Here is a 27,606-nt window from a genome sequence, read left to right on the forward strand (position 1 = left end):
TAGGTATTGTGGTCAGATACCAAATGGTTCATTTTTTCTATGTACATTGTCCGATCTAAAATAACAGTGGCATTTCCTTTGTCTGCTTTTGTGATTATAATGTCCTGGTTATTTTTTTTTTTATTTTTATTTTTAAAGGGATTTGAGGGCCAGTTTTTCCGTTTTGTTTAGTTTTTTGTTTATATTTAGTATACAAGATGTTTCCATACGTATTTTGTCAGCTAGATTGGCAGGGAGGGATCTTAAACCTCTCTTGATATGATAAATGATATCAAGTTTGCTTAGACACAATGGTGTAGTTTAGACCTTTCTCCAGCAGTTAGTCACTTTGGGTGAAATTGTAGTTTGATTGGTTGATAACCAGGCCGTGGTCTGATGGTGGTTGGTTGCTCCTAACTTCGTTTGTGGGTGATTGCCTGCTCCTTGTGATGTCGGTTTGTGATTGGCTGCTCCTTTCGTTATGGTGTCCTGATTGTCTTGTGTGCTTTCATTTCCAAGGAAACCAAGAATGTAGCTTGGTTTCCTAAACACATGCATCTTTCTGATGATGACTACCTCAATACAGGTGTCAAAACGTCAAGTGTGATTTTATTAATAATAAGTAAAATAATCATTTCAACGCGTGTGATCTGTGTCCCTAAATTCGGAAATATGAATGCTGATCACCATGTAACCTTAAAAGAAATGACTAATTATTAATTATCATGATAATAAAGCAGCTGTGACATGAATAAGTGAATGCTCTTCAACTCATACCCTCTGAATCAGTGCAGTTGACGTAATCTCAGCTGATGTGTATCACAGATCTTTCTACGACAGCAAATGGATATGCAGTATTTAAATTTATTAATTTAAATACTGCATATCTATTAATTCCACACTTCTAACTTTTAAAACAGGATTTGTTATACACTGTTGAAGATACATTGACTCAGCACTCTATTAGGTGCACCTATATAAAACAGAGAATCCCACATGATGAATGAGACAAACTATTACACGACCAAGTTCTTTCCTTACTAACTAATTTCCTATCATGCTTTTTATTAATAATTAGTGACATTTCATATTACATCCTTTCATCATCATGTTTTCTTCTCTGAAGCTCAGTGACTTGTCACAGTCCAGTAATTTAGCTTATTCTAAACTTCATACTCCCTACCATAAGACATTTGATCCTATTGGCAAAGTGTGCTATGGAAGTAAACTGTATACGTTCTTGCTGGTTGTCAGTTTTTGTAGAAATACCATACCATCTATGTATGAAAACCAGCTAACTAAACTTCAACTGAAAAGTCCAGAAAACAGTTCTTTGCATCTTGGACAGGATTTTAACCTAATTCTTTCGAACCAAATGGCTTTGATAGCTCCATAAATTAGAAAACACAGAGAACAAATAAGAGGCTTAACATCCAGGTTAAACAGGATGTGCAGCGGTCTACTTATTTCAACTACCAAAATGTTTTATGAAATTTTATGAATTTATTAATATTTTCAATATAATAGTAGCAGAAAAATAATTTTTAGATTCTTAGGTACAATAAGCTTATAGAACTTTATCTACTTGATTTTAGACTCTTGCCCATTCCTGCTTTAAGTTGAAACGGTTGACACCAGTTCATTACCAGGATATTTATTATTATTATTATGCAGGCCTCCATGGAGTCAAAAGACTCATCGCAGGATGTCCTTCCTAGGAAACACAAAGTCTATCAAGACTCATCGTGGGAGGTCCCTCCTAGGAAACAAAGTCTATCATACCACTCCTTAAACTCATTGACCGTTCTCACTCTCACCACTCCTATCAGGCAATACATTCCATGGTTCAACCACCCTCCATGCAAAGAAACCACTCCTCACCTCTTGCTCACATTTTCCTTTCGTAACTTCCAGGGATAGCCCCTTTGTCATCACTCCTTCCCGCTGTTCAACCAAGTGAAAGAACTCCCCAGTGTCAACCCTGTAACCACCTCTCAACAGTTTAAAAGTCTCAATCATATCACCTCTCCTTCTTCTATCCACCAAACTCTGCAGTCCACATTCCCTCAGCTGATCTTCATAACTAACATTGTACAGTCCTGAAACCATCTTTGTATCCTTTCCACAGTTAATTTATCCCCTTCAAATCCTGGGGACCAAATCTGAGACCAATAGTCTAAGTGTGGTCTGATCAGTCTTATACAAAGGAATGATAATTCTTTATGTCTCTGCAGGTCAGTGTCCTTCTCATTATTGCAGCAATCATCTGTGTTACCTTCACCACCTTTGCAATATGCCCCCTAAATTTCAGGTTTCTATCAATCATCAACCCAGATCTCGTCTCCCCTTCTTCCTCCAGTATAGCTCATCCAATAGAGTATGCAGCGTCCCATCAATGTGTCCCAAACCTCAAGACCTTACATTTTGCTGCATTAAACCCGACACCCCATTCATTTGCCTATCTGTCTAGCTTATTCAAATCCTCTTGCAGGGCTGCCACATCTGCACTATTACTAATAACCCTTCCCAGCTTCATATCAACCGCAAGCAACTAAATATCCTCTTGCAATCCACTGACAATGTCATTGTCAGTGGATTGCAAGTATACATATATAAAATCGATAAAAAATTGAAAAAATCATTAGCCCATCCACAGTACAAACTGTACTATAGGTCCATAAATAACCTTTTGTGTGTGGGAGCAACAAAAAAAAAAATTTGCTGTCATATCATTTAACTGTATAAAGAGTTTCACTGAACAGAAACTACTTCTTCAAAAATATCAACACAGAACAGAAACTGGAATGCAAGATACAATGGCAAATTTATCTAAAGGACTGAGAGATTTACTGCCTTTTGATGAATGAATCCAATTGCAAAGATTCCAGTAAGCAATATCCTTGACTATTGGGTTCCGATTTAATTGTTGGCATGAAAACCAATGGTAATGAAGCAGTGACAATGATAGGAGATATTAACATACATAATATTCGAAACTGCCCTACCTGGAGATCGAGTGAAATGTAAGGCAAAATTGTGAAATTTTGACTTTATGCTAGTGGAACATGTAATTTAACATTTAATTTAGTTACTAAATTAGAAGAGCTGAATTTCACCAACTCAGTTCTTATGAAAATTAATTCTTTATTGGTAAAATTTCAGCATGTGTATCGCAAGCATCATCAGTACAAAATAGATCAACATAAAACTTATCAGAAACAAATAATTCAACAAAGTAACAAAACAGCTTTAGTAAGATAATAAACGATCAGTAAATTCCTAGAAAAAAAAAAGTTGGCAGCCTGAAGAACATTTCCCATAAGGGAGACAAATGTAGATCAATAGACCAGTCAATTTGGGACAGTATAATGTTTCAGAGCTTTCTTCCATGAGGAATCTTATTCAGACTTTGTGTTCTTCCACAGAACCCAGTGTTCAGCAGAGATGGCATATTTTGCAAGAAAAGATTGTTCAAGTTTATTGATGATGTTCCTCATGAGCAGAGACAGAACTGATTGCCCAAAATGACCACAACAGCACAGAATCTGTTTTCTGTTAACTGCTTGTAAAGTTGGGAAAGTATAGCTTTAGGTGAAGAAAGAAAATTATTTTCTGGACAGAAAAAAAAAATACCACATGAATGTTAAACTGCTCAGGAATTTCAACAATACCTTCAGATATTTCTTTTACATATAGAAATGAAATGGAATTTTATAACACAAAAAGATTAAGACTGAATGATATATGCACATAAACACAAGAAAGATATTTAATTAACCAAATATTTCAGTCTGGAAATAGCAGACCATCCTCAGTGGTATTACCAGAACAGTTTTAAAAAAATACAAGCAAGAATACTAACAATAGATCGTTTAAAATTCTTATGTCACAAGTATCCTTAAAACAGCAAACAAAAAGATTAAATATTAATTTCCTGAGAGACGACCAGATTGTGAGAAACAAAGATTGAAATCTACAAGATCAATCGTCACAGCTATGTCTTTCATTACTAATATCTCTGGATTGAAAATCCCTCTTAATCTTACATCACACTGTAAGTGATCTTTATACCTTTAAAGAAATCACATGTCATAGCAGAAATTAATGTTCCAGTACCAGAAAATATTTTGCATGGATCACCAGCTATTGAAGAGTTAACTCATTTTATCCCAGCGTACTCATTTGAGTACAGCACCTAAAATTGGCCTAGTGGTGACATCTCTTGCACGACAGTCAAACATCGGGGAAGGTTACAGTTTTAGCAAGCCCTATTCTGCCACATTTTCGCAAATTAAAAGTTAGGTATCAAAAGTTCCTGGCAAATAAGTCAGCTTGTGCTCTTAAAGAATACAGAGACAAATGTAAGAAAGCTAAACACTGTGTAAAATTAGCTAAACAAAAGTCATGGGAAGACTTTGGCAAGAACATAGAAAATAAATATCAAGAAGGTGGCAAGATATTCTGGAGGTTGTTGAAGAAGCTCAGAAATGGAGGAAAGAGTGTTGTAAAAGGAATTAGAGATGATAAAGGTGACATGAAAACTGGAGAAAAAGATAATCTTGAAGTATGGAATAATTATTTTGAAAAATTGCTAAATGAAACAAGCAGTGATAGCACAGTGGTAAAAAACAGTCAACAGGCATACAGTCAGGAACATATATCCATACTTGAAGTAGAAAGCCATCAAAGGCTTGAAATGTGGAAAGGCTGCAGGAGTAGATGATATCTTGACCAGAAATGCTCAAGTATGGAGGTATAAAAGTCTTACAGTGGCTGCACTGCATATTTCAGAAGGCCTGGACAGAGGGACGAATTCCCGATGATTGCAGTCGAGCTCTCATAGTACCCATATATAAAAAGGGAAATAAAACTGAATGTGAGAATTAGAGAGGTATTTCCCTACTGAGTGTTCCTGGTAAGATTTATGCTAGTATACATGAGAAACAGTTGAGAATTGTGGAAGAAAAGTTTGGTGAAGATCAAGCAGGATTCAGGCCAAATAGAGGCTGTCAGGATCAGATCTTCACTTTATGACAAATAATGGAGAAATCATGAGAATATAACAAAGATTTGTATTTATATTTTGTAGATCTGGAAAAGGCATATGATAAGGTGCCATGCTACAGTTATATGGTGTCGATGGGGCATTATATCAAGCAATATTTTAACTTAGTCTTTATTTGAGTTGTAAGTCAGCAATTAGAATTGAAGGAAGTACAGGAAAATGGTTCAATGTTAAATCTGGTATAAGACAAGGATGTACATTATTCCCTCTGTCATTCATTATCTATATGGATCACATTATGAAGGAAAGTGGTATTAAACCTGATATCAAAATTGCAGATGTTAATGTCAGCTCTTTGCTTTATGCAGACTATGTTATACTTCTAAATAAATCTGCTATAATTCTGTAAGAGTCCCTGACTAAATTGAATAACTGTTGTAATAGATATGGTATGAAGGTCAGCAATAAAAAGACAAAGACAATGAAAATAGGCAGAAGCATTGAAAATATCAACTGTGTTGTGAATGGAGAACCTGTGGAACAAGTAAAACATTTCAGCTACTCGAGCACGATTTTTAGTGAAGATGGGAAATTGAATATGGAAATAGACAACAGAATCAACAAAGCTGGTATGATAGGAAGTCAACTGAATGAATTTATATGGAATAAGAGAGAAATTAGCTAAAACACTAAATTAGCTGTAGTGTTCAAACCAGTTTTAACTTATGGATCTGAGAGCTGGGTCAGAAGTAAAACACTTGACAAAAGACTAGAGACTGCAGATATGAGAGTCCTGAGAAAGATTAGGAGCACAAACAGATGGCATCAATGGCAATATCATATTAAAAATGAGGATATTAGGAAAGAACTTGATATTCTCAGCATCCACGAATGCATTAGTAGAGCTAATCTCAGGTGGTATGATCATTTAAACAGAATGGTAGAGGAAAGATTAGCAAAACAAGTGTTCTCTGCCAGGTTGGCAGGTAAAAGACCCAGAGGAAGACCAAGATATAGATGGATTGATACGATAAAAAGTGCCTTAGACGATAGAAATATAAGATCTGATAATGTTGGAATCTTGACAAGTAACAGACTGATTTGGAGGAAAATTGTAGATAGGAAGTTAGTAATGATGTAAATTTTCATGTAGTACTATTATATCCTGTACACCCCTTGAGGGTACATGGCAGGAATTCGATGATAATGAAAAGTTAGGTGATGTTGTAATCATACTTTTTCAGTACATATTCTAAAACTGACCTATCAATTCCTGTATGATAATTCAAGTGCTTTATTTCTTGTAGTTTTTTTGAATATTTTTTCATTGTGCTGACTTTATGTGTTACAAAAGTAAGTACTAAATACATTTTTTTATATATCAGCACCTCTGTTTGATTACAGGTTGAGAATGCTGGGCTTATAAGGAGTCAATATATATATATATTTTTTTTGTTCTAGGTTTAGTACCTCTGAAAAAATGGACTCTGATGAATTTCAGCCAATAAGTCCAGTTCAGTTTTATGGAAAGCGTTACAGAACACTTGGGTTAGCTGCGGACGACGTAGCAAATTCCAATCACCAAGATATATCCATCGTTATCATTCCTCCCGATGTTGATTATGAAACGGATAACGAGGATATTGATGATGATGATCTTCAGCCTGACCACCTTCCCAACGAAGTTCCAGGGGAAATAGAGCCATTATGCAAGTGACGAATTAGACAGCGATGATGATGATTTTCCTCTAGCCACGATAAGACAACATTGCCTGGCTGCACAAGGTAAAGTAATTACCAATGAGCCCGTATGGACAGAAGATATCTTAGACATCAATATGGCAGTAACTACAGGATATATGGACCGTCTGAGTAATGTGAAGGACCAAATCCAAAATGAAACTCCACTTGAAATATTTATCAATAAAGAAATTATTACTTATTATTGAACAGACCAATTTGTATGCTATGCAGAACAATAATCATGTATTTCAAGTAACTGAAGAAGACATCAAGGCATTTATCACAATTCTACTTCTGAGTGGATACCATAAGTTGCCAAGAGAGCATCACTATTGGTGTTTAGATGAGGATCTCCTGGTTCCCCCAGTTGCCAACAGTATGTCAAGGAACCATTTTCAAGAAATATCTACATTTGATTCAATTTGATAAAATGTATAAAATAAGACCTCTAATGGATAAACTAAACAAAAAATTTCAACAGTTTGGCATATTCAAAAAACGTCTCTCAATCGATGAAGTCATGATCAAGTATTTTGGGCATCACTCTGCTAAGCAGTTTGTTCATTTTGATACCTGATCTGCCCATTGTACTCATACGAGTGCACATTTTTTTTTTTTTTTAATTATGCTTTTTTTTTTTTTTTTTAAACTGTCAGTATAGTGTAAGATTTTGGTTTGACACATTTTCAACTAAATAAAATGAAAAAAATTGCCTTTTTTTTTTTTTTTAAATTCTTGGAACTAAATGGGTTAAATTGAAGGGTTCAACATCACATGAATTTAATGTAGTCAAGAGTTTTTATGTAGCATATTCAAGAGAAGTGGTTTCTCTTGAGAAATCCACTTGGACAGATTTTGTGGAAACAGAATCTTGAGTAACATTAGGAGAAAATTTAGTAATATTGTGATTGAATTGGCAAAACCATGATTATCTTTATGGGATATTTCATAGCAAAATATAGAACTGTGGTACAATTTTCCACAGCTATGCCATTTAAGTTTTCTTTTGTCAGAAACAGAATTCTTTTAAGTGGGAGTATCACTATAACCATGTGTTTATAAAATTCTTCATTCTACTCTCTCTTTCAACTTGGAGATCCTTAACAAGAGAAGTAAGCTGTTCTTCCAATCTATTCAATTCCAATCTATTCTGAATCAATTAATTCAGAAAGCTTTTTTTCAAAACACTAAATTTGTCTTGTCTGTGCGGTTAGCCCAGTGGCTATGCGTTTTGCAACAATATGAATGGGAAAGGAGTGTCCTGGGTTCGATTACTATCTTAGAAGGGCTTAAGATAGTCCTGTAACAGGGCAGTGGACCTCACGCGTAGAATGAAGATTTAAATTTTTCTTTTAAGGAATTCAATTCCTGAATAAAATTAAAAATTCACAATCACTAGAATCTGAATCTTTAATATTTTTCTGATTAGTTGAGGTCAACTGAGAGGTATTAGGTTCAACTAAGCTGATAACTTTAACTGAAAAAGAAATCATGGTTTGCAATAAGCTCTCCTCAGTCATCTTATTTAATGGTTGTCCAATATTCAGTACCTCTTTTCCATATATAGACCCAAGTTCTGTTTTCAATCCATTTCTAAATTGAAAATATATAATTCTATGAATAAAATCTGTATCATTTTCATCTGACTTAAAACTGTACACAAGACTAGTCAGTCAATCCTTAATCCAACTTTTTGGAATATTCATTTAACAAAATTTTCTTAAATAAAGCATAATCAGATACATCTCTATCTCTCTTCGAGTTTTACAAAAAACACTTAGCCTTTCCTGCAATTTAGACTTTAGTATAATGAGCAATTGCTCATCAGACTGCCTTCTTAAATTTTAATGCTTTCAAGCTGAGTAAAGAAAGCGCAGAAGTTTTTTCACTAAAATTCTGTACAGTGTGGAGCTGAGTTTATACATTTTATGCATTCTTAATTTTGCTGGCAAGCTGCTGAGTCACCATTAGAAGTAGCCATATTAATTATTTAAGCAACATACACGTACATTCTCATTTAAAACAGTGAAACTCCAAAAAATTCCAGCATACAAATGTGTCATTGTTAATTCATAGATCTGTGTACTATATATTCATAATCCTGATGACTTGCAACATTTGTTTTGTTATTAAGCCTTGTAATAGTTTCCCCTAAATTCACAGATTCTTTCTCCAGCCCTGTATATTTGGTGCTTCACTATGCAACATACTTGAAAAGTAAGGTTTTTTTTAATATACATTTTATGAAAAAATGTGTGTGTGTGTGTGTGTGTGTGTGTGTGTGTGTGTGTGTGTGTGTGTGTGTGTGTGTGTGTGTGTGTGTGTGTAACACAACACACAAAATAAAAATGTATGTTGATGTATAATGATGACCCATTATTTTAGTAAAATGGGTGATCACCCATTTTAATACTCATACTAACATTCAAAACTACACTACCTGGCTTTCCTTTCATGCCTTGTGCCGGAAACTTACATGACAACAGGTGTAGTTCTATTGGAAAGGGAAGAAATGAAAAGGAAAAGAGAAAATTTAATAAAAAGCAGCAGTAGATTTCCAAATCAAGTAATTCTATTTGGTATGGTGATAAATGAATACTAAATGTTTTAGCATCAACATCTACATTTAATAAGAAAAGCAATCAGTTTGGTTGGGCAAGTCTTGCATGGCAGCAAGATTACACCGATAACATTGGGCAATTCAAAGGATTTTAGTGAATGTGCAGAAGGTTTAACTAATATACTAAGTGATAGCACATCTGTTTTTCTCTCTACTAGTACTCAAGGATATGGTAATAAAAAAAACTTGGTATAAGATTAAGGAAGAACTTAATGAAGAGATGATATATGAAAGAATAAAGCGAAATGTGCAAGAAAGTGAGAATGATTCTGGGATGAGTAAAGAGTGGAAGTGTCAGAGTGAGATTTTAAAGAAAATTGGGGTGCTCTGGGGTCATACAGACAGCACAGAGTGAGATTTTTGGGAAATGGAATGGAAAGATTGAATTTGGTAGATGGTTAGTCAGGGGAGCAAAAAGGGATACAGAGAAAACTTACAAAAATAATGCTATGGGATTCGATAGTTCGCAATGTAAAGAGCAAAGATGTCATTAGAGAATCATTGAATCCCTTAGCATTGAAGAGGCACTTTAGATTGTGTGACCAGAACAATAAAGAGGGGATGAGAATGTAGATGAAATGATTGTAATGGTTAGCATGAATGATTTGAGAGACAGTGTTCTCCCCTAATCTCCCACTGTTTTCTGTAGAACCTCTCAAACTCTGATTCTATAACAATCCCTTACTAACTTTGTAGGTCTCTATCATATCTCCTCTCTTCCTCCTATCCACCAGACTGTAGACTGCATCTGCTCAATCTTTCCTCACATTCTACATTCCAGAGGTCAAAAACTAGTTTAGTCACCTCTGGACACTTTCCAACATTTTTTCGTCCTTTAAAAACCAGGTGACCAAATCTCTGCACAGTAGTCCATGTGTGGAATAATCAAAGCTTTATACAATGGAACAAGAATCTCCCTACTTCTACAAGTCAATGTCCTCCACAACTTTCCCAGAAATCTTTGTGTTGTCCTGACAATTTTGGCAATTAAAACCATTACTCATTAATCAATCCCTATGACAGCAGACAATGAAAGGTGTGTATTTTAAAATTACCAGTGCACTGGAAGGCAAACAAAAACGGCTGGGTTACAAAAGAAATTTTTAATTAATGGTTCCATCAATGTTTTGTTCCAGAAGTTAAACCCTATTTGATGGGAAAAAAATCTGGACTTTAAAGTTTTACTGATTATAGACAAGGAGCCTGGCCATCCTGTTTTAGAACACTCAAATGGGAATTTTGTTTTCTATCACCTAATACAATATCTTTAATATAACCACTAGAGTGTGATCACTACCTTCAAAACTTACTACATAAGAACATTGCAACACATTTTGGCAGTGGTGTAGCTAGAGCTTTTGTCGCCCGGGGCAGTCCCTGAGTTTGCCGCCCCTCTCAAAACACACCAAAAATACTACAAAAAGTCAAAACAACGTATAGGGAAATAAATTAAAACACTATGCTTATTTTTTGAAGTAAAACTTCAATTTCAACATTCTAAAATGTTATTTTTCTTGCTTTTCTCTTAGAAAAATCGATGACATTGCAAAGTCTATTTCATAGTATAGGTAATTCTTAATCAATTTTATTTAGAAAAACTCCTCTCACAACTAGCAACACTTACAGCAATTGTGAGGAAAATTCGCAGTAGTATTACAATATTTGGAAATGAGTTCTTGAGACTGTATTTTAGAATTAACTGCAAAAGTTAAAAAAAGATTCAAAGTGCTGCCCCCTCCTAGCTATGCCTCTGCATTTTGGATATACTAGATGAGAATAATTTACTGACAGTTATTGATGTGTGAAAGAAATTTTGTATTTTGGATTGCATCAAATTTGCAAAGTTGGCATTATCAGAATTGAAACCATCAACTTTAAATGCATGCTGGAAAGCTACTTGACCAGAACATGTGAAAAAGAAAAACCCTGTACTTTGCCTACAACTGAATATCATCAGATTTTTGCACATGCAGTTGGCAGAGAAGGATTTGATTTTTCGTCTGCAGATATTAAAGAATTGATGGTTGACAAGGCTGTTAGTGATGACCAAATAATTAAAATTGTCCTTGAGAATCTCGAAAAAGAAAAGTGATGATGAAGAATTCCACTCACTGAAGGATTAATTAAAGAAGGGTTTCAAATGTCTAGTAAATTGCAAAGTCATTTTGCAATTACTCACTATTGTATGCAATAGTGAGTACCTCCCATGATGAGTCTGACTCCATTGAGGTCAAATATTAATAATAATTTTCTAACACATGATCCAAATACTGAACAAGAACAGTTAAACGTGAACTGAATTCACGTATGGCACGATATGAAGAATATATATACAAAGATCTAGTCAAAACAGGACCTCAATAATTAATTACAGAGTTCGTGGTAAAAAAAAAATCAACCTTCAGAATTATTAGAAATTAGTGCTAATTCAGTTCTTTATACTGAATAAAATGTTCTGCCATGATGTATGAATATGACAGCCAAAGTGTTTCAAGTGATTTAATTCCAATCTCACACAAAAGAATGTGGCTACTGTCAGAAAGTGACAGCAAATAAAATTTAACTAATAACCATATGTGTGGGTATATTTTTGCTTTTTCGAATCTGTTTTATTAGTGATACATTATTTTCTTAAGAAAGATATGTATCTACTTTAAATAAGTATTTCAAATAAAAAAATTTCATTAAAATTAAATAGTTTCATTCAATGATTTTCATGTTTTGTTTGAAAATAACTTGTTGTTCGTATCAGGTTTTCAAATCTGGAACCATCTTCCATTTTTTCATTTGCACTGTATTCTTTTTTACATGGTTTTTTCTGGAATCAATTCTACCATGTAAATGGGGAATTGTGTGTGTGTGTGTACACACACATACATACATTTCTGACCTCATCTCAGAAATATATGATCACTGTCACCAATTGCCCTTTATTCTTTACCTCTTGCTAACACACGCCACTAATATGCTATGTCTTCTGGCCTTTCATGTGTTATGCTATAGGTTTTGTGGCCTTTTGTGTGTGTGTGTGTGTGTACACACACACACACACATCTGATCCACACATGAAAGGCCACAAGACATAGCACATAAGTGCTGTGTGTTAGCAAGAGGTAAAGAATAAAGGGCAGTTGGTGACAGTGATCATATATTTCTGATCTGGGAGATGTAAAGGAATACAAAGGTATACAAAATAAGAGAACATTTGTGGAATTATATGGCAGGAGATCATGAAAAAACTGAAAAAACCTCGCATGAGTTCTATGGAAAAAAGGAACTTGAAGAAAAAGATATTAACATGGTGGGCTTTAGTTAAGAAGTATTTGATTATGAGAATAACAGACTGTGTGCCTAAATCAAAAAAGATTAATAAAATAGGTGTTAAGTGGATGAAAAAGAAAATTAATAAGGAACTGGAAAAGAAAGGTAGATTACAGAAAAAATATGAACTTGTAAGAAGTAAAAGTGGGTGTGCTTAAGGGTCAAAGCTGTATAACTGAGAGCAGACCTCCACATAGCCTTTAAAGGAATGCAGAGAACTGACCAGGGCTTCTCACAATGTCCAATCCTCACCTTCTCATGGTGCACCCTGTTGAGTATCTACCTGGATATTGAATGAATGAGGATGGGTTGGCAATTTGGAATTTACCCGACCAAATTGTATTCCTATTGGTTAAACCAAAATACAAAATGGTGGTACAACATGACAAAATTTCATGTCGGCTGGGGTATCGCCCGGTTAAACATGACCCCCATTGTTTTCGCCAGGAAAGCAGGGCGAACATCGAAAAGTCAGCTACAGGAACAAATCTGAAAACACACCCCAACTCAACATCACCAGAGTTAAACATCGGTACTATCAACATAAGAAGCCTCAATGGCAAAGAAATAGAGCTAGCAAGAGAAACCAAAATACAAAATGGTGGTACAACATGACAAAATTTCATGTCGGCTGGGGTATCGCCCGGTTAAACATGACCCCCATTGTTTTTGCCAGGAAAGCAGGGCGAACATCGAAAAGTCAGCTACAGGAACAAATCTGAAAACACACCCCAACTCAACATCACCAGAGTTAAACATCGGTACTATCAACATAAGAAGCCTCAATGGCAAAGAAATAGAGCTAGCGGAGGAATTAGATAAGTACCAGATCGACATAATAGGGGTGACTGAAACAAAAAAGACAAAACCTAGTGAGATCTTTCTGAGCAATAAACACAAAATGTTATATTCAGGAAATGACAATCAAGGAAAAGAAGGAATAGCCATAGTATTCAACACAAAATACGAGGCTCATCTTCTTGAATGGCAGGCAGTGTCAAGTTAGAGTGATTTGGGCAAATATCAGAATAAGGAACTGGACAATGAGACTTATTTGTGCCTAATATAGGCTCTACTAAGGTAGAAGTGGAGGAATTTTTTGAGGCTCTAGAGAAACCTACTGACACAATGTTGGTCCTTGTTGGGGATCTAAATAGCAGAGTAGGAAATGATTGTGAGACATACAAAAATATTTTGGGAAAATTTGGTGAAAAGAGCAAAGCTAATAATAATGGCAAATATCTGTTGGATTTCTGCTCAGGACATGGACTGGTTATTACTAACACCATGTTCCAACATAAAAATGTCCACAAATTCACATGGAGAGAAGAGGCTAGGAATAAGAAAAGTCTCATTGACTATGTTATTGTTGATAGTGATGTTTTCTCCCTGGTGCAGGACACCAGAGCGCACAGAGGATTTGAAATTGGAAGTGATCACTATTTAGTCTTGAGGAGGATAAAATTGAATTTCATATTGAAAAGAATAACATGTAAGAAAGTTTTAAAGCGAATAAAAGTTGAACAGCTCTCAGATGTGAACTGTAGACTAAAATACACAAAGATTGTTGAAGAAAAAATAAAAGGGTTTGAGACCAGGAACCAAACCTTGCAGATTCAGTGGCAAGCCTTGAAGAAAACCCTGATTGATTCAGCTAGAGAGGCATGTACTGAAGTTGTCTGCAAGGATAGAAAAATCAGAACTCCATGGTGGACAAAGGAAGTTAAAGAGGCAGTGAAGGAGAAGAAGAAAGCATATCAAAAGTTCCTGGCAAATAAGTCAGCTTGTGCTCTTAGAGAATACAGAGACAAATGTAAGAAAGCTAAACAGTGTGTAAATCTAGCTAAACAAAAGTCATGGGAGGACTTTTGCAAGAATATAGAAAATAACTATCAAGAAGGTGGTAAAATATTCTGGAGGTTGTTGAAGAAGCTTAGGAATGGAGGAAAGAGTGCTGTAAAAGGAATTAGAGATGATAAAGGTGAAATGAAAACAGGAGAAAAAGATATCCTTGAAGTATGAAGTAATTACTTTGAAAATTTGCTAAATGAAACAAGCAGTGATGACAGCACAGTGATAAAAAACACTGACCAGGCATGCAGTCAGGAATACATATCCATACTTGAAGTAGAAAAAGCCATCAAAGGCTTGAAATATGGAAAGGCTGCAGGAGTAGATGATATTCGACTAGAAATGCTGAAGTATGGTGGTATAAAATTCTTACAGTGGCTGCACTGCACAGTTCAGAATGCCTGGACAGAGGGACGAATTCCCGATGATTGGAGTAGAGCTCTGCATAGTACCACTATATAAAAAGGGAAATAAAACTGAATGTGAGAATTACAGAGGTATATCTCTACTGAGTGTTCCTGGTAAGATTTATGCAAGTATACATGAGAAACAGTTGAAAAGAATTGTGGAAGAAAAGCTTGGTGAAGAACAAGCTGGATTCAGGCCAAATAGAAGCTGTCAGGATCAGATCTTCACTTTATGACAAATAGTTGAGAAAGTATGAGAATATAACAAAGATCTGTATTTAAGTTTTGTCGATTTGGAAAAGGCATATGACAAGGTGTCAAGAGAGAAGCTATTCAATATGCTACAGTTATATGGTGTGAATGGGGCATTATATCAAGCAATACTTAATCTTTCTTTGAATTGTAAGTCAGCAGTTAGAATTGAAGGAAGTACAGGAAGATGGTTTAATGTTAAATCTCGTGTGAGACAAGGGTGTACATTATCCCCTCTGTTATTCATCATCTATATGGATCACATTATGAAAGAAAGTAGTATTAAACATGATATCAAAATTGGAAATGTTAATGTCAGCTCTTTACTTTATGCGGATGATGTTATACTTCTAAATAAATCTGCTACAAGTCTGCAAGATTCTCTGACTAAATTGAATAACTGTTGTAATAGATATGGTATGAAGGTCAGCAATAAAAAGACAAAGACAATGAAAATAGGCAGAGTCATTGAAAATGTCAACTGTGTTGTGAATGGAGAACCTATGGAACAAGTAAAACATTTCAGCCACTTAGGCACGATTTTTATTGAAGATGGTAAATTAAATATGGAAATAGACAACAGAATCAACAAAGCTGGTATGGTAGGAAGTCAATTAAATAAATTCATATGGAATAAGAGAGAAATTAGTTGGAACACTAAATTAGCTGTATACAAGACAGTGTTCAAACCAGTTTCAACTTATGGATCTGAAAGCTGGGTCAGAAGTAAAACACTTGACCAAAGACTAGAGACCGCAGATATGAGAGTCCTGAGAAAGATTAGAGGCGTGAACAGATGACATCAATGGCAACATCATATTAAAAACGAGGATATTAGGAAAGAACTTGACATTATCAACATCCAGGAATGCATTAGCAGAGCTAATCTCAGGTGGTATGGTCACATAAACAGAATGGGTGAGGAAAGATTAGCAAAACAAGTGTTCTCTGCCAAGTTGGCAGGAAAACGACCTAGAGGAAGACCAAGATATAGGTGGACTGATACGGTACAAAGTGCCTTAGACGATAGAAATATAAGATCTGATAATGTTGGAGTCTGGATAAGTAACAGACTGATTTGGAGGAAAATTGTAGATAGGAAGTTAGTAATGATGTAAATTTTTCATGTAGAACTATCATATCCTGTACACCCCTTGAGGGTACATGGCAGGAATTTGATGATGATTAAGTAAAAGTTACATGAAATGTATAAAGTGTAGGCAAGAAGAGTGGCAAACTAAGAAACTGATTATGGGAGGATAACTCTGCTGGTTTGAGATGGCATAAGAGTGATTAAGGAAATTATTGTGGAGCTGTTCAGTGATCATTTTACTAAGGGTTTTCCATCCTGGTGGTAATGATACTATTCTAAGGAAGCAGGAAGTTGAGGAATCAATACTTCAACTTAGTTCCTCGAAGGTGAATGAGGAAAAAGTCAATAATTGTTTATGTATACTGATGTGAACAAGGCTATTGGAATGGACAGGATTTTGCCATGTGTGAAAGAAAGTGCTAAGGAAATTATGGGAAAAGGATTAAGAGGCAAAAAACAAAGGACATGGCTTGAAGATATAAGATCATGGACAGGATCACATGGCTATGCAGAAACAAAAAGGAAAGCCACCAACAGAGAGAACTGGAAGGACATAGTGCTGCACCCTCTCACTGAGGAAGCTACATGAAGAAGGAAATGACACTTCCATTGATTTGGTTGTTTAACAAGAGTCTTGTGTCCTCAACAATCACTAATGAGTGGAAAGAAAGCAAGATTGTTCCACTGCTTAAAGGTGGAGCAAAACAGATTTTTCAAATTACAAGCCCGTTTGCATTTCTGGAGTGTCTGTTAAAGTTTTGGAGAGTCTGTTTAGAAATAGAATACAGGATTGGGTAAATAATGAAAAGATTATGTACATAGAGGTGAACATAAGTTTGTGAAAAGGAGGTCTTGTTTTACTAATTTACTTACATTTAATAAAGTGAATACAGTTATGGATATGGGTGATTCATATACAATAATAGTTTTGGATCTTGCAAATGCATTTGACAGTCTACCACAGAATAAAGTGATGTATAAGTTACAGATCATGCGATTGGCAGTAGAGACAAATACCCTGTTTATTGGAACCCTGAAGTGGCTTGAAAAAAAGTTCCATGTTTGTTCTTTAGAGTAAGGTTTCCAGACTGTAAAAAACAATACAAAATTACAAAAAATATATTAAATTGATAAAAATGGCAAAAAAAAATAAAAAAATAAAAAAAATGCTTATCCCATTCATGGTACAAAACGTACTATGGCTTTTTTCATGGATGGGAACCACACATATTCAGCTATTCACAGATGATGCTAAGTTGAGAAAACTATGAATGATGCAGATGTACTGGTGCTTCAGAGCGATTTAAAACAGAGTGGCTATGTGGGCAGACAAGGAGATGTCAATTCAACATCAGTAAATGAAAAGTTTTGAGCTTCGGTTCTAAAAATGTAATGCTGTGTATTACATTGGAGGGGAATTAGAGAAGGTAAAGGAAGCAAGGGATGTTGGTGAATATAGAATTGAAGTTCAAAGGACATGGGAAACATAATAAAACCAGCAAAAAATTTATTTATTTACGTATGGCATAAATAAAGACACGACACCAGAATATATAAATACATATTTGTGCAGACAATAAAAACAAGACAAGTAATGCACATAATCAAATATCAGGTAAAAAACAAAAAAGTCTAAAATTTTAAGTCTAGCTAAGATAGCCAATCAAGAGCTGAAGGATCTGCCTCAAAAAAGTCTCTAAGGTCACCAGGGTATGCTCTTATGCTGCAGTCCTCCACAATGTGCTGGATGGTTTGGTTAATGGCCCCACAGTCACATTAGGGGGTGTAGATGATCTTTCCCACTTGTGTAAGCTGTCTGCACAGATACCATGTCCTGTGTGTATCCTATTTAGGCTTTTCCATAGATGACGTGGAAGCTCAATCCCTTTATGGTCGTTCCATTGTACAACACTTTGATTAGACCACATCTGGGCTACTGTGTACCGATTTCACAGTAGCCCCAATTGTGTTTATCACCGATTGTGTTTCTAGGTGATAAGTTCAGAGACATATAAAAAAAAAAAAGGAGTATCGGGATTATAGAATAATGACTATAAAGGCAGGTGAGTGAATGTAATTTGCAGACTCCGGTAAATAGGCAGAAGAGAAGGGGCAACATGACAGACTTTTTTTCTGTAATGTTTCTTCCACCCATGAAAGGATAGTTGCAAACCTATAGTACACTTTGTACCATGGATGGACAAAACATTTTTTTTAATCAATTTTAAATTTCTTTCTATTTTTAATTTTTTTTTTTTAGTAGTCCAGAAAACCTGCACAGGACACCAAACATGGAACTTTTTCAAGCCACCTCAGGCCTGCAATAAGTGGGGCAGTGGTTTTGCACCAGACAATGAAATTCATCTCCAGCCTAAAGGCAACTGCAGTCATATTGTAGGATTCAAAAACCCACAGCCTGTTCAGTGAAGAGCAGGTACATTAACCAGGTCAGCATATCAATTGTTAAAAGGTGCTTATCAGATGGATATTCAGGCTATTTCACTGGGGGGGGGGGGGCAGTTCATTCTCCACTGGTAGCAAATCAGAGATAGCTGGCCCAAGTCTATCACTAATTATACATGGCATCCAGTGAAGAGAGGTGACTGACAAGTGAGTGCCACCATTTCATGGTTCCTAATTCTAAAACTATCCGATAATAGTGTGGGTTCTAGGGTCGATTTTCTTGAGTTTATCAAACAAAAAAAAATCCAAGTTTCTGGGAGAAAAAAACCTGCTTGCCTGTGCCAGAGATCAATTAACTTATGAACCATTTGAAATAAAGGCTAGTAAAAGCTCCTCTAGTTGTCACCTAGAGGAGTTTTTACTAAAATATCTTAACTTCTGCTTCTGCAGAAGTTAAGATATTTTAGTCAGAGAATCAAACAGATATAACAGAAAACTAGACTAGCTTGCTCTGGAAAATCAAAACATGCTTTTCATCAATCCTTAAGTTCACTGAGTAAAACAGCAGCAACAAATTTTCTTGCACATAATTACACAAGAAAATGACAGCTCACACCTGTATCTTCAACAGCTGACTTACTTCAAACACATTCAGTTAAAACAATAAGTTTATTTCTTAAATTTCAGATATCTAGCACTGAAGCAGAAAACAACTATATGGAATCTTCCAGTGTTTTCACTTGACAACTGTTAATTCTATAAACAGGGAATAGCCTTCCATCTAATCTTCACTTAATAAAAACCCAAAATTTGAAAAACATTGCCTTGAATAGGGATGGCCAACCTATGGCACACTGGATGATTAGAAGTGCAGAATTGGGCCCTAATGACAATAATAAAAAAAAGCCTATTTATGCAAAAAGTTAACTAAAAACCGATGTGTAGCAAAAAAGCTAAACTTAGTCATTATTTTTTAGCAATTTTATTGTGTCATGTCACATTGATTTGTTTGATCCTGGAGGAATTTTATCAAATATATTGAAAAAATCATGTTATTATTGCAAGAATCAGTTGAAAGTCGTTTTTGTAAGTCTGCTAAAGAAGAGAATAGCATGCTTGCATTTATAAACCCATTTTAACTTTATGAACAAAAAATCATGAAATGCCTAGTATAGTACGCCCACACTTGTTAGAGCTTCCTTTGGCTTTATGCCAAGAATAGTCGATTCATGCTGAAGGTGAGAAAGAAATGAAGGATGTACGAATTGGTCACCAACATGCGAAATCACATGCTTTATAGGTAAAATTGTCCAACTGTTATACAAGCAAAATAGTTACCATTTTATAAACTACAATGATCATAAAAGAGAAGTAAATTTTCCAACGTGTAATAATTAACAACTCATCTCACAATATGGATTGATTACCCTATTATCGGAATGGATTCTCCTTCTGTTGACATGCGCAGAAGTGTCGAAGGCTGTGGGCATACTATAACACACAAATGGGACTTATTGATTTGAAAACAAATTCGTTATTGAACATGAACTTTGATGAACTTCCTTCAGTCCCAAATGCTTCAGACATGATTAATTTCTGGCAATCATTACCCTGTGAGCATTTTCCAGAATTAAGAAAAACTGCCCATAGATATATGAGATTTCCCCTTACAGTGATATATTTTCTAGCTTCAAAAACTGGAAATAATTTTCAATAAGTTTCAAATAAAAGGGCTCTCATTTATGTGATTTCTTGTGTTGTTTTAGATGACGTGACATCTTAAATGATTTCCCACAACTTTCACAGACAAAAAGTTCTACATTTGTATGAACTGCTGTATGTTCTTTCAGATGTCTTGCCAGTTTATACGATTTTCCACAAGTTTCACAAGTAAAAGGTCTCTCATTTGTGTGAGTTCTTATGTGTTCTTTGAGATTACTTGACACTTTAAATGATTTTCCACAAGTTTCACAAGTAAAATGTCTTTCATTTGTATGAATTCTTATGTGTACTTTGAGATGAGTTGACAATCTGAATGATTTTCCACAAGTTTCACATGTAAATGTCCTCTCATTTGTGTGAGTACTTGCATGATCTTTCAGATGACTTGATCCTTTAAATGATTTCCCACAAGTTTCACATCTAAAAGGTCTCTTATTTGTGTGAGTTCGTATGTGCATTTTCAGGTGATCTAATGATGCAAATGACTTGCCACATTTTTCACATGTAAATTGCATTTCATTGCTGTGAATTTTTTTATGCATTTTCAGATGACCAGATGTTGAAAATAATTTTCCACAAAATTCACAAATAAAAGGTTTCTCATTTGCATGAATTCTTATGTGTTCTCTCAGACGACTTGATATTATAAATGATTTGCCACAAACTTCACACATAAATAGTTTTTCTTTGGTGTGGATCATCATGTGTACTTTCAGAGAATCAGATCGGTTAAATGACTTCCCACAAATATCACAAGTAAAATGTCTCTCATTTGTATGTATTCTTATGTGTATTTTCAAATAACTGGATACTGTAAATGATTTACCACAAACATCACAAGTAAAAGGCCTCTGAGTAGAATGAAATTTTCTGTGCTGTTTCAAATTATTTAAATGTTTATATGACTCTCCAGTAGTTTCACATGATAGATGTTGCTCACTGGTGTCAAATTTTTGTTGTTCTAGATAACTGCAGAGTGTAAATGACTTCTTACAACCAATACAAATAAAAGTATCATCATTAGTATTACCTGCAAATTGCACTTTTGCTTGTTCTGACTGTTTATATGTCTCTCTACAAGCATGACATAAAAACAGCTTTTTGTTCACCTGTTCTTCTGTATTTGTGAAGAGTATTGAATCCTCAACTTTCAGAGACTTCTTCATAGCTATCCTTTATACATAACCAATTTAATTTTATATCTTCACGGAAGACCAAAGGAACTCTTTTGCAGTAAATTCAGGATAACTTATATTTCGATATCAATAAATATTTTTGCCTCCTTTTATAAATGATCCAATTTTTCTAGGAAGAAAAGAAAATAATTTGCTTTTAACAAGTTAATATATTTGCAATATATTACGTAATTGTACTATTAATATTTATTACACTGATAAATTTAAAGATATGATAATACTGTATAGTATGCATCTATTAAAAAAAAAAAAGGAGATGGAGAAATAAAAATGTGTGAATTACAGAGGAATTTCCATTCTGAATGTTTCTGAAGATTTATGGAAATATACATGGGAAAAAGTCTAAGAAAAATTGTGGAAGGGAAGCCTGGAGAAGAACAAAACTGTATTCAGGCCCAATGCAGGTTGTTAAAATTAGATTATACTGTAACACAAATAGTTAAGAAATCATGGGAATATAACAATGATCTATATTTCAGTTTTGTAGATCTTGAAATGTGGTGCAAAGTAAAAGAAATAATATTAAATTCGGCAGAAAAAACAATAGGTGACACAGAAAGAAAAAGTAAAAAGGATTGGATCTCGAATGAAGTAAAAAGGTTAAGCGATCAAAGGAAAAGCATGAAATTAAACAGAACTATAACAGAAATGAATATAATAGATTAACCACAGAAATTAGAAAACTAGTTAAAAGAGACAAGAATAACCGGTTAGAAGAAAAATGTAAACTGGCAGAAAAGCTATCAAAAGAAAATAACCTTCATGGATTATATAAACAAATAGACCAAATTAGTAAGACACGGACAACAAAAATTATAATGATCAAAAACAAAGAGGGACAACTAATTAAAATTAAAACAAAAAGAATGGCCAGATGGGAAGAATACTTCAAAGATTTATATAATAAAAACAGCTCCCAGGATATTACGATTCCAGCCACCCAAATGGAAAAGGAAACAAATATCTTTACCAAAGAAATAATAGCACACAGCATAGAAAAACTCAAAACTAGGAAAGCACCTGGCATTGATCAAATATATGCAGAATTCTTAAAAGCAGGAAAGGAACAACTTTTGGAACCATTAAAAACATTATTTGAAAGGATCTACAAAAACGAATCAGTGCCTACTGATTGGACCAAATCAGTCATAACTCCTATATACAAAAAAGGAGATAAAACAGAATGCAATATTTACAGAGGCAATAGCCTCCTCAGTATTCCAAGTAAAGTTTTTACGAAAATACTCCAAAAACAAATTAAGCCATATATAACTGGCACTAGGAGAAGAGCAAGCAGGTTTCAGACCAGGGCGAAGCACAATTGATCAACTATTCACCATAAGACAGCTAATAGAAAAGACACTAGAGTACAACCAAAGTTGCTACATAAATTTCATAGACTTTTGTCACGCATTTGATTCAATCCGTAGAAGAGAACTATGGAAAACTATGGCAAAATTTGGAATTCCCAACAAAACTATAAGAATAATAAATCTGTATTAGAAATCTGAAAGTGCAGTACGAATGGAGGACACCTTAACCACCTGGTTCAACACAGAGAGTGGAGTAAGACAGGGATGCAATCTGTTACCAGACCTATTTTCAATCTTACACTGGAAGAAGCAACCAATAAGCCTTAAACAATTTAGACTCCAGAATCAAAATATATGGAAAAAATTTGACAAATTTAAAATTTGCAGACGACATTGCATTACTTGCAAGCACAAAAGAAAAGCTACAGCGAATTTCTCATAAAATAAAGGAGGAGTGTATAAAATCTGGATTAAACATAAATATAGACAAAACAAAAATTATGCAAATAGGAAAAAGAAGCACCAATCTGAAAATTGAAATTGATAGTAAGAATCTAGAGCAGGTAGAAAACTTCACCTACCTTGGAGGAGTTATTGAGTACAATGGTGAAATTATAAAAGATATAAACAGACGAATCAGTCAAGCATCCCAAACTTTTGGACGACTCAATAAAATATGGAAGGCAAGAGAGATCAAACAAGTAACAAAAGTATGAATCTATGAAACAATGATCCTCCCAATACTCCTCTATGGAAGTGAATGCCAGAATCTCAAAAAGGCTGAAGTGAAAAAATTATTAGTTACTGAAATGGGTTGGCTAAGAAGATTACTTGGAGTATCTCTGTTGGATCGACTAAGAAACGAAGACATAAAGAAACAACTAAAATAAGAAATAACAATAATAGACAAAATCCAAGAAAGAAGACTGCGATGGTTTGGCCATGTGACCAAAATGGGAACAGAAAGACTACCATCTAAAGCCCTGAATACAACAATGGAAGGTAAAAGATCCAAAGGACAGCCCTGAATTAGATGGATAGACAAAATAAAAGAGGATCTGAAAACCAAATTACAACAAGCGACACCAAACTGGACAGAAATGTTCGGACTCTCCCAGGACAGACAGAAGTGGAAAGAGTTCATTCGGCCTCATCATCATCCACATAGATGATGGAAGAGAGAAGAAGATCTTGAAAAGGTATATAACTAGGTGCCAATAGAAAAGCTGTTCAAAATGCTAGTTACATATCTTTCATATAAGACTGCTAATGGACTAATTATCATGATAATAAAGCAGATGTGACATGAATAAGTGAATACTCTTCAACTCATACCCTTTAACTCAGTTCTGTTTACATAATATCAGCTGATGTGTTTCACAGATCTTTCTAAGACAGCAAATGGATATGCAGTATTAAAATCTATTAATTTCCCACTCCCAACTTTTAAAACAAGATATGTTTACTAATTGTTATACGCTGTTGTTATATGTACATTGAGTCAGCATTCTATTAGGTGCATCTATATAACAGAAAATCCCAAATGATAAATTATGCTTTTTATTAATAATTAGACATTTCATATTACATCATTTCATCATCATCTTTTCTTCTGTGTTAGGCTAAATGACTTGTCACAGTCCAGTAATTTAGCTTACTATAAACTTCACATTCCTTATGGTAAGGCAGTTGATCCTATCGGCAAATTGTGTGCTATGGCTGTAAATGGCATGTTTTCTTGCCAAGTTGTCTGTTTTGTGGAAAAACCATGCCATCTCTATATGAAAACCAGCTAACTCCTCCTGGACTGAAAAGTCCTGATAGCAGTTCTTTGCATCTTAGACAGGATTCGAACCTACGTTTTTCCAACCAAATGGCTTTGATAGCTGCGTAAATTGGAGAACACAGAATAACAGGCTTAACATCCAGGTTAAAAAGGATGTGCAGCAGTCCACTTACTTCAACTACCAAACTCTTTTATGAAATTTCATGAATTTATTAATATTTTCAATATAATAATAGCAGAAAAATAATTTTTAGATTCTTACATACAATAAGCTTATAAAATTGTATAACTTTATCTACTTTTTAAACTCTTGCCCATTCATTCTTTAAGTTGAAATGGTTGACACCTGTTCATTAACAGGACATTTAAGTATGCTCTATCAACAACTTAATGAACTGAGAAACTAACTGTACTATCTCCCTATGAGTGATCCAACTAGTTACTGTCCACCATTTTCCAATCATGTTTTATCTAGATATGCAGTCAGACTTCCGTCGCTCAATACTAATTGAACTCGCATGTATGTGGCATAGACAGCTAATTACAATTGCATCACGTTATGCATCACTTGACCTAGCACCGAATTGATGTTTTGGATATCAGTTTGACATCTGACATATAATGATATAACCTACCTATAAAATAATCAAGACAGAGCAGGAGTCTATATTTTTACAGTTTTGTTTCAAAGATTACAAACGGAATAAGTTCCTTTTGACCATGAGCCAAATTGATGTTTTTTCCAAAAACATCAATTTGGCACTTGTGATGCATAACACGGGGTCAATTATGTAATTCAGAGTATAACTGTAACAAGGAAACAATTGTGCCAAAAAACAATCTGGAATATTAAGTAGATTGAAACTATCTGTTTTTGCCCATCCAAATTCTTGATAACTGGAATACCATTCTTCATCTTCAAATTCCCGATATGTACCTACCCACAGGGTGTGTACAGGATAATTAAAATAGTACTGCATGAAAAATTCACACCATTACTGACTTCTGATCAATAATTTTTCCTCAAAATTATTCTGTTATCTGTCAAGCTTCCAATATTATCAGATCTTATATTTCTGTCTTTTAAGGCGTTTTTCCCTGAATCAATCCATCTACATCTTGTTTTCCCCTGGGTCTTTTCCTTGCCAATCCAGCAAGGAACATTTGTTCTGCTAATCCATCCTCTTCCATTCTGTTTAAGTGTCCATACCACCTGAGATTAGCCCTACTAACACATTTCTGAATGCTGACAATGTCAAGTTCTTTCCTCATATCCTCATTTTTAATGTGGTGCTACTAAAGAAGAGAATGCCATCTGTTCACTCCACTAATCTTTCTCAGAATTCTCATATCAGAGGTCTCCACATCTTCAATCGAGTGTTTTATTTCTAAGCCAGTTCTCAGATCCGCAAGTTAAAATCGGTTTGAACACTGACTGTCTTGTATACAGCAAATTCAGTGTTTGGACTAATTTCTTTCTTATTCCATATAAATTTATTCCGCTGAATTGCTACCATACCAGCTTCGTTAATTATGCTGTCTATTTTCATATTTAATTTACTATCTTCACTAAAAATTGTCCCTAAACAGCTCAGATATTTATTATTATTATATGACACCTCCAGGTAGTTCAAGGCCTTATCGCAGGAGAGCAATCTACTCTACTTCACTAAATGCATCTTGTCCTCTCCACTACTACTTAATTCTCCTATTATGACAATAGTACCATCAATGCCATCTAGTGCCTGTCATCACCAAAAACATTTTTTGTCTGTAAATTGTGTGTGCTCTGAAGGCTGATTTGTCTGTATATGGAATGAAAAATTCCATATACAGACAAAATGAAATACCCAAGTTTCCAGTAAAAAAATCCTGCTACCTTTGTATTAGATCAGCTAACTCACCTACAGTTGAAAATTCCCATATAAGGATTCCACTTGTCACAATGAAAATCGAACCCAGGTGTTTTCAAATCGAAGGGCACAATGTTCGTTGTTCTTCCAATTGCACTACAGACGCACTTTGTCTTGCTTGTTTATAGGTTCATCATTCAAAATACAGATTTCAATGTTTCTGCCAATTTCAATCGTCTGTCTTTTAATTGCTGATTTTCATATCAAATTTATTACAACAGTTATTCAATTTAGTTAGGGAATCTTGCAGACTTGTACTGGATTTATTGAAAAGAATATCATCTGCATAAAGTAAAAAGCTGAGATTAATATCGCCAATTTTGATATTAGATTTAATGCCACTTTTCTTCATAATGTGATTCATAAAGATAATGAATTACAGAGGAGATAATGTGCACCCTTGTTGAGCACCTGATTTTACCTTAACTCATCCTCTAACTTTCAAGACTTAATTTTTGTAAACCATTTCCTATCTGATCTTCCTCTCAGTCTATTTTTCTCAATTTTCATATCATAAATTCTTCCTGATATATTCTTTCCAAAAACTCATTCTTTTCTGCACATTCAAGCTATTCCAATCAAGAATTCAAAAACTGTTTCTTCAATAGTCTTCTAATTTAATACAATTCAAATGTCTATGATTTTGGGTGATAATCAAAGCACGGAAGAAGATTATTTGGAATTTCATCCAACGGTGGAGGTAAATAGCAATACCTACAAAAGAGAAAGCATGGTTTTGTTATAAATAAGTAGATCTTGCTTTAGCAACCTGCTCACATCCTATAACAGTGACAGAAATATGGAAATAACCAACCTTCTGCCTACTCAAATGATACTCAAGTACTAAAGGATTGCAATCTTCTGTGGGTTAAGATTTGCATATGAAAAATGTCTGAAGCAGGTGATGAAGGTAATATTAGATTTATGTATAATGCACCTGAGATAAAAAGAGCCGAATTAAAACAAACACTGCAAATAGGAAAACAAAAAAGTCACGAACAG

General features: G+C 34.6%; 2 protein-coding genes across 2 annotated transcripts in view; both read right to left on the reverse strand.

The window, feature by feature from the left end:
- LOC150099229 (uncharacterized) overlaps positions 1–27,606 on the reverse strand; it is a 54,115-nt gene that overhangs the window by 7,112 nt on the left and 19,397 nt on the right. Inside the window, exons 2-3 of the mRNA XM_090403830.1 lie at positions 21,427–21,701; positions 9,168–9,221 (exon numbers count right to left, since the gene is read on the reverse strand). The gene's annotated coding sequence lies outside the window, so the exon portion shown is untranslated. The remainder of the gene's footprint in view (positions 1–9,167; positions 9,222–21,426; positions 21,702–27,606) is intronic.
- On the reverse strand, positions 20,278–21,562 carry LOC150099230 (uncharacterized). The gene has a single exon (XM_090404286.1). It carries the CDS (start codon positions 21,560–21,562, stop codon positions 20,411–20,413), a length of 1,152 nt encoding a protein of 383 aa, XP_090260412.1. The 3' UTR covers positions 20,278–20,410.

This window comes from Typopeltis vanoorti, chromosome 14 (assembly GCF_054136105.1).
Source record: "Typopeltis vanoorti isolate ZY-2024b chromosome 14, IOZ_Tvanoo_1.0, whole genome shotgun sequence".
Lineage (NCBI taxonomy): Eukaryota > Metazoa > Arthropoda > Arachnida > Uropygi > Thelyphonidae > Typopeltis > Typopeltis vanoorti.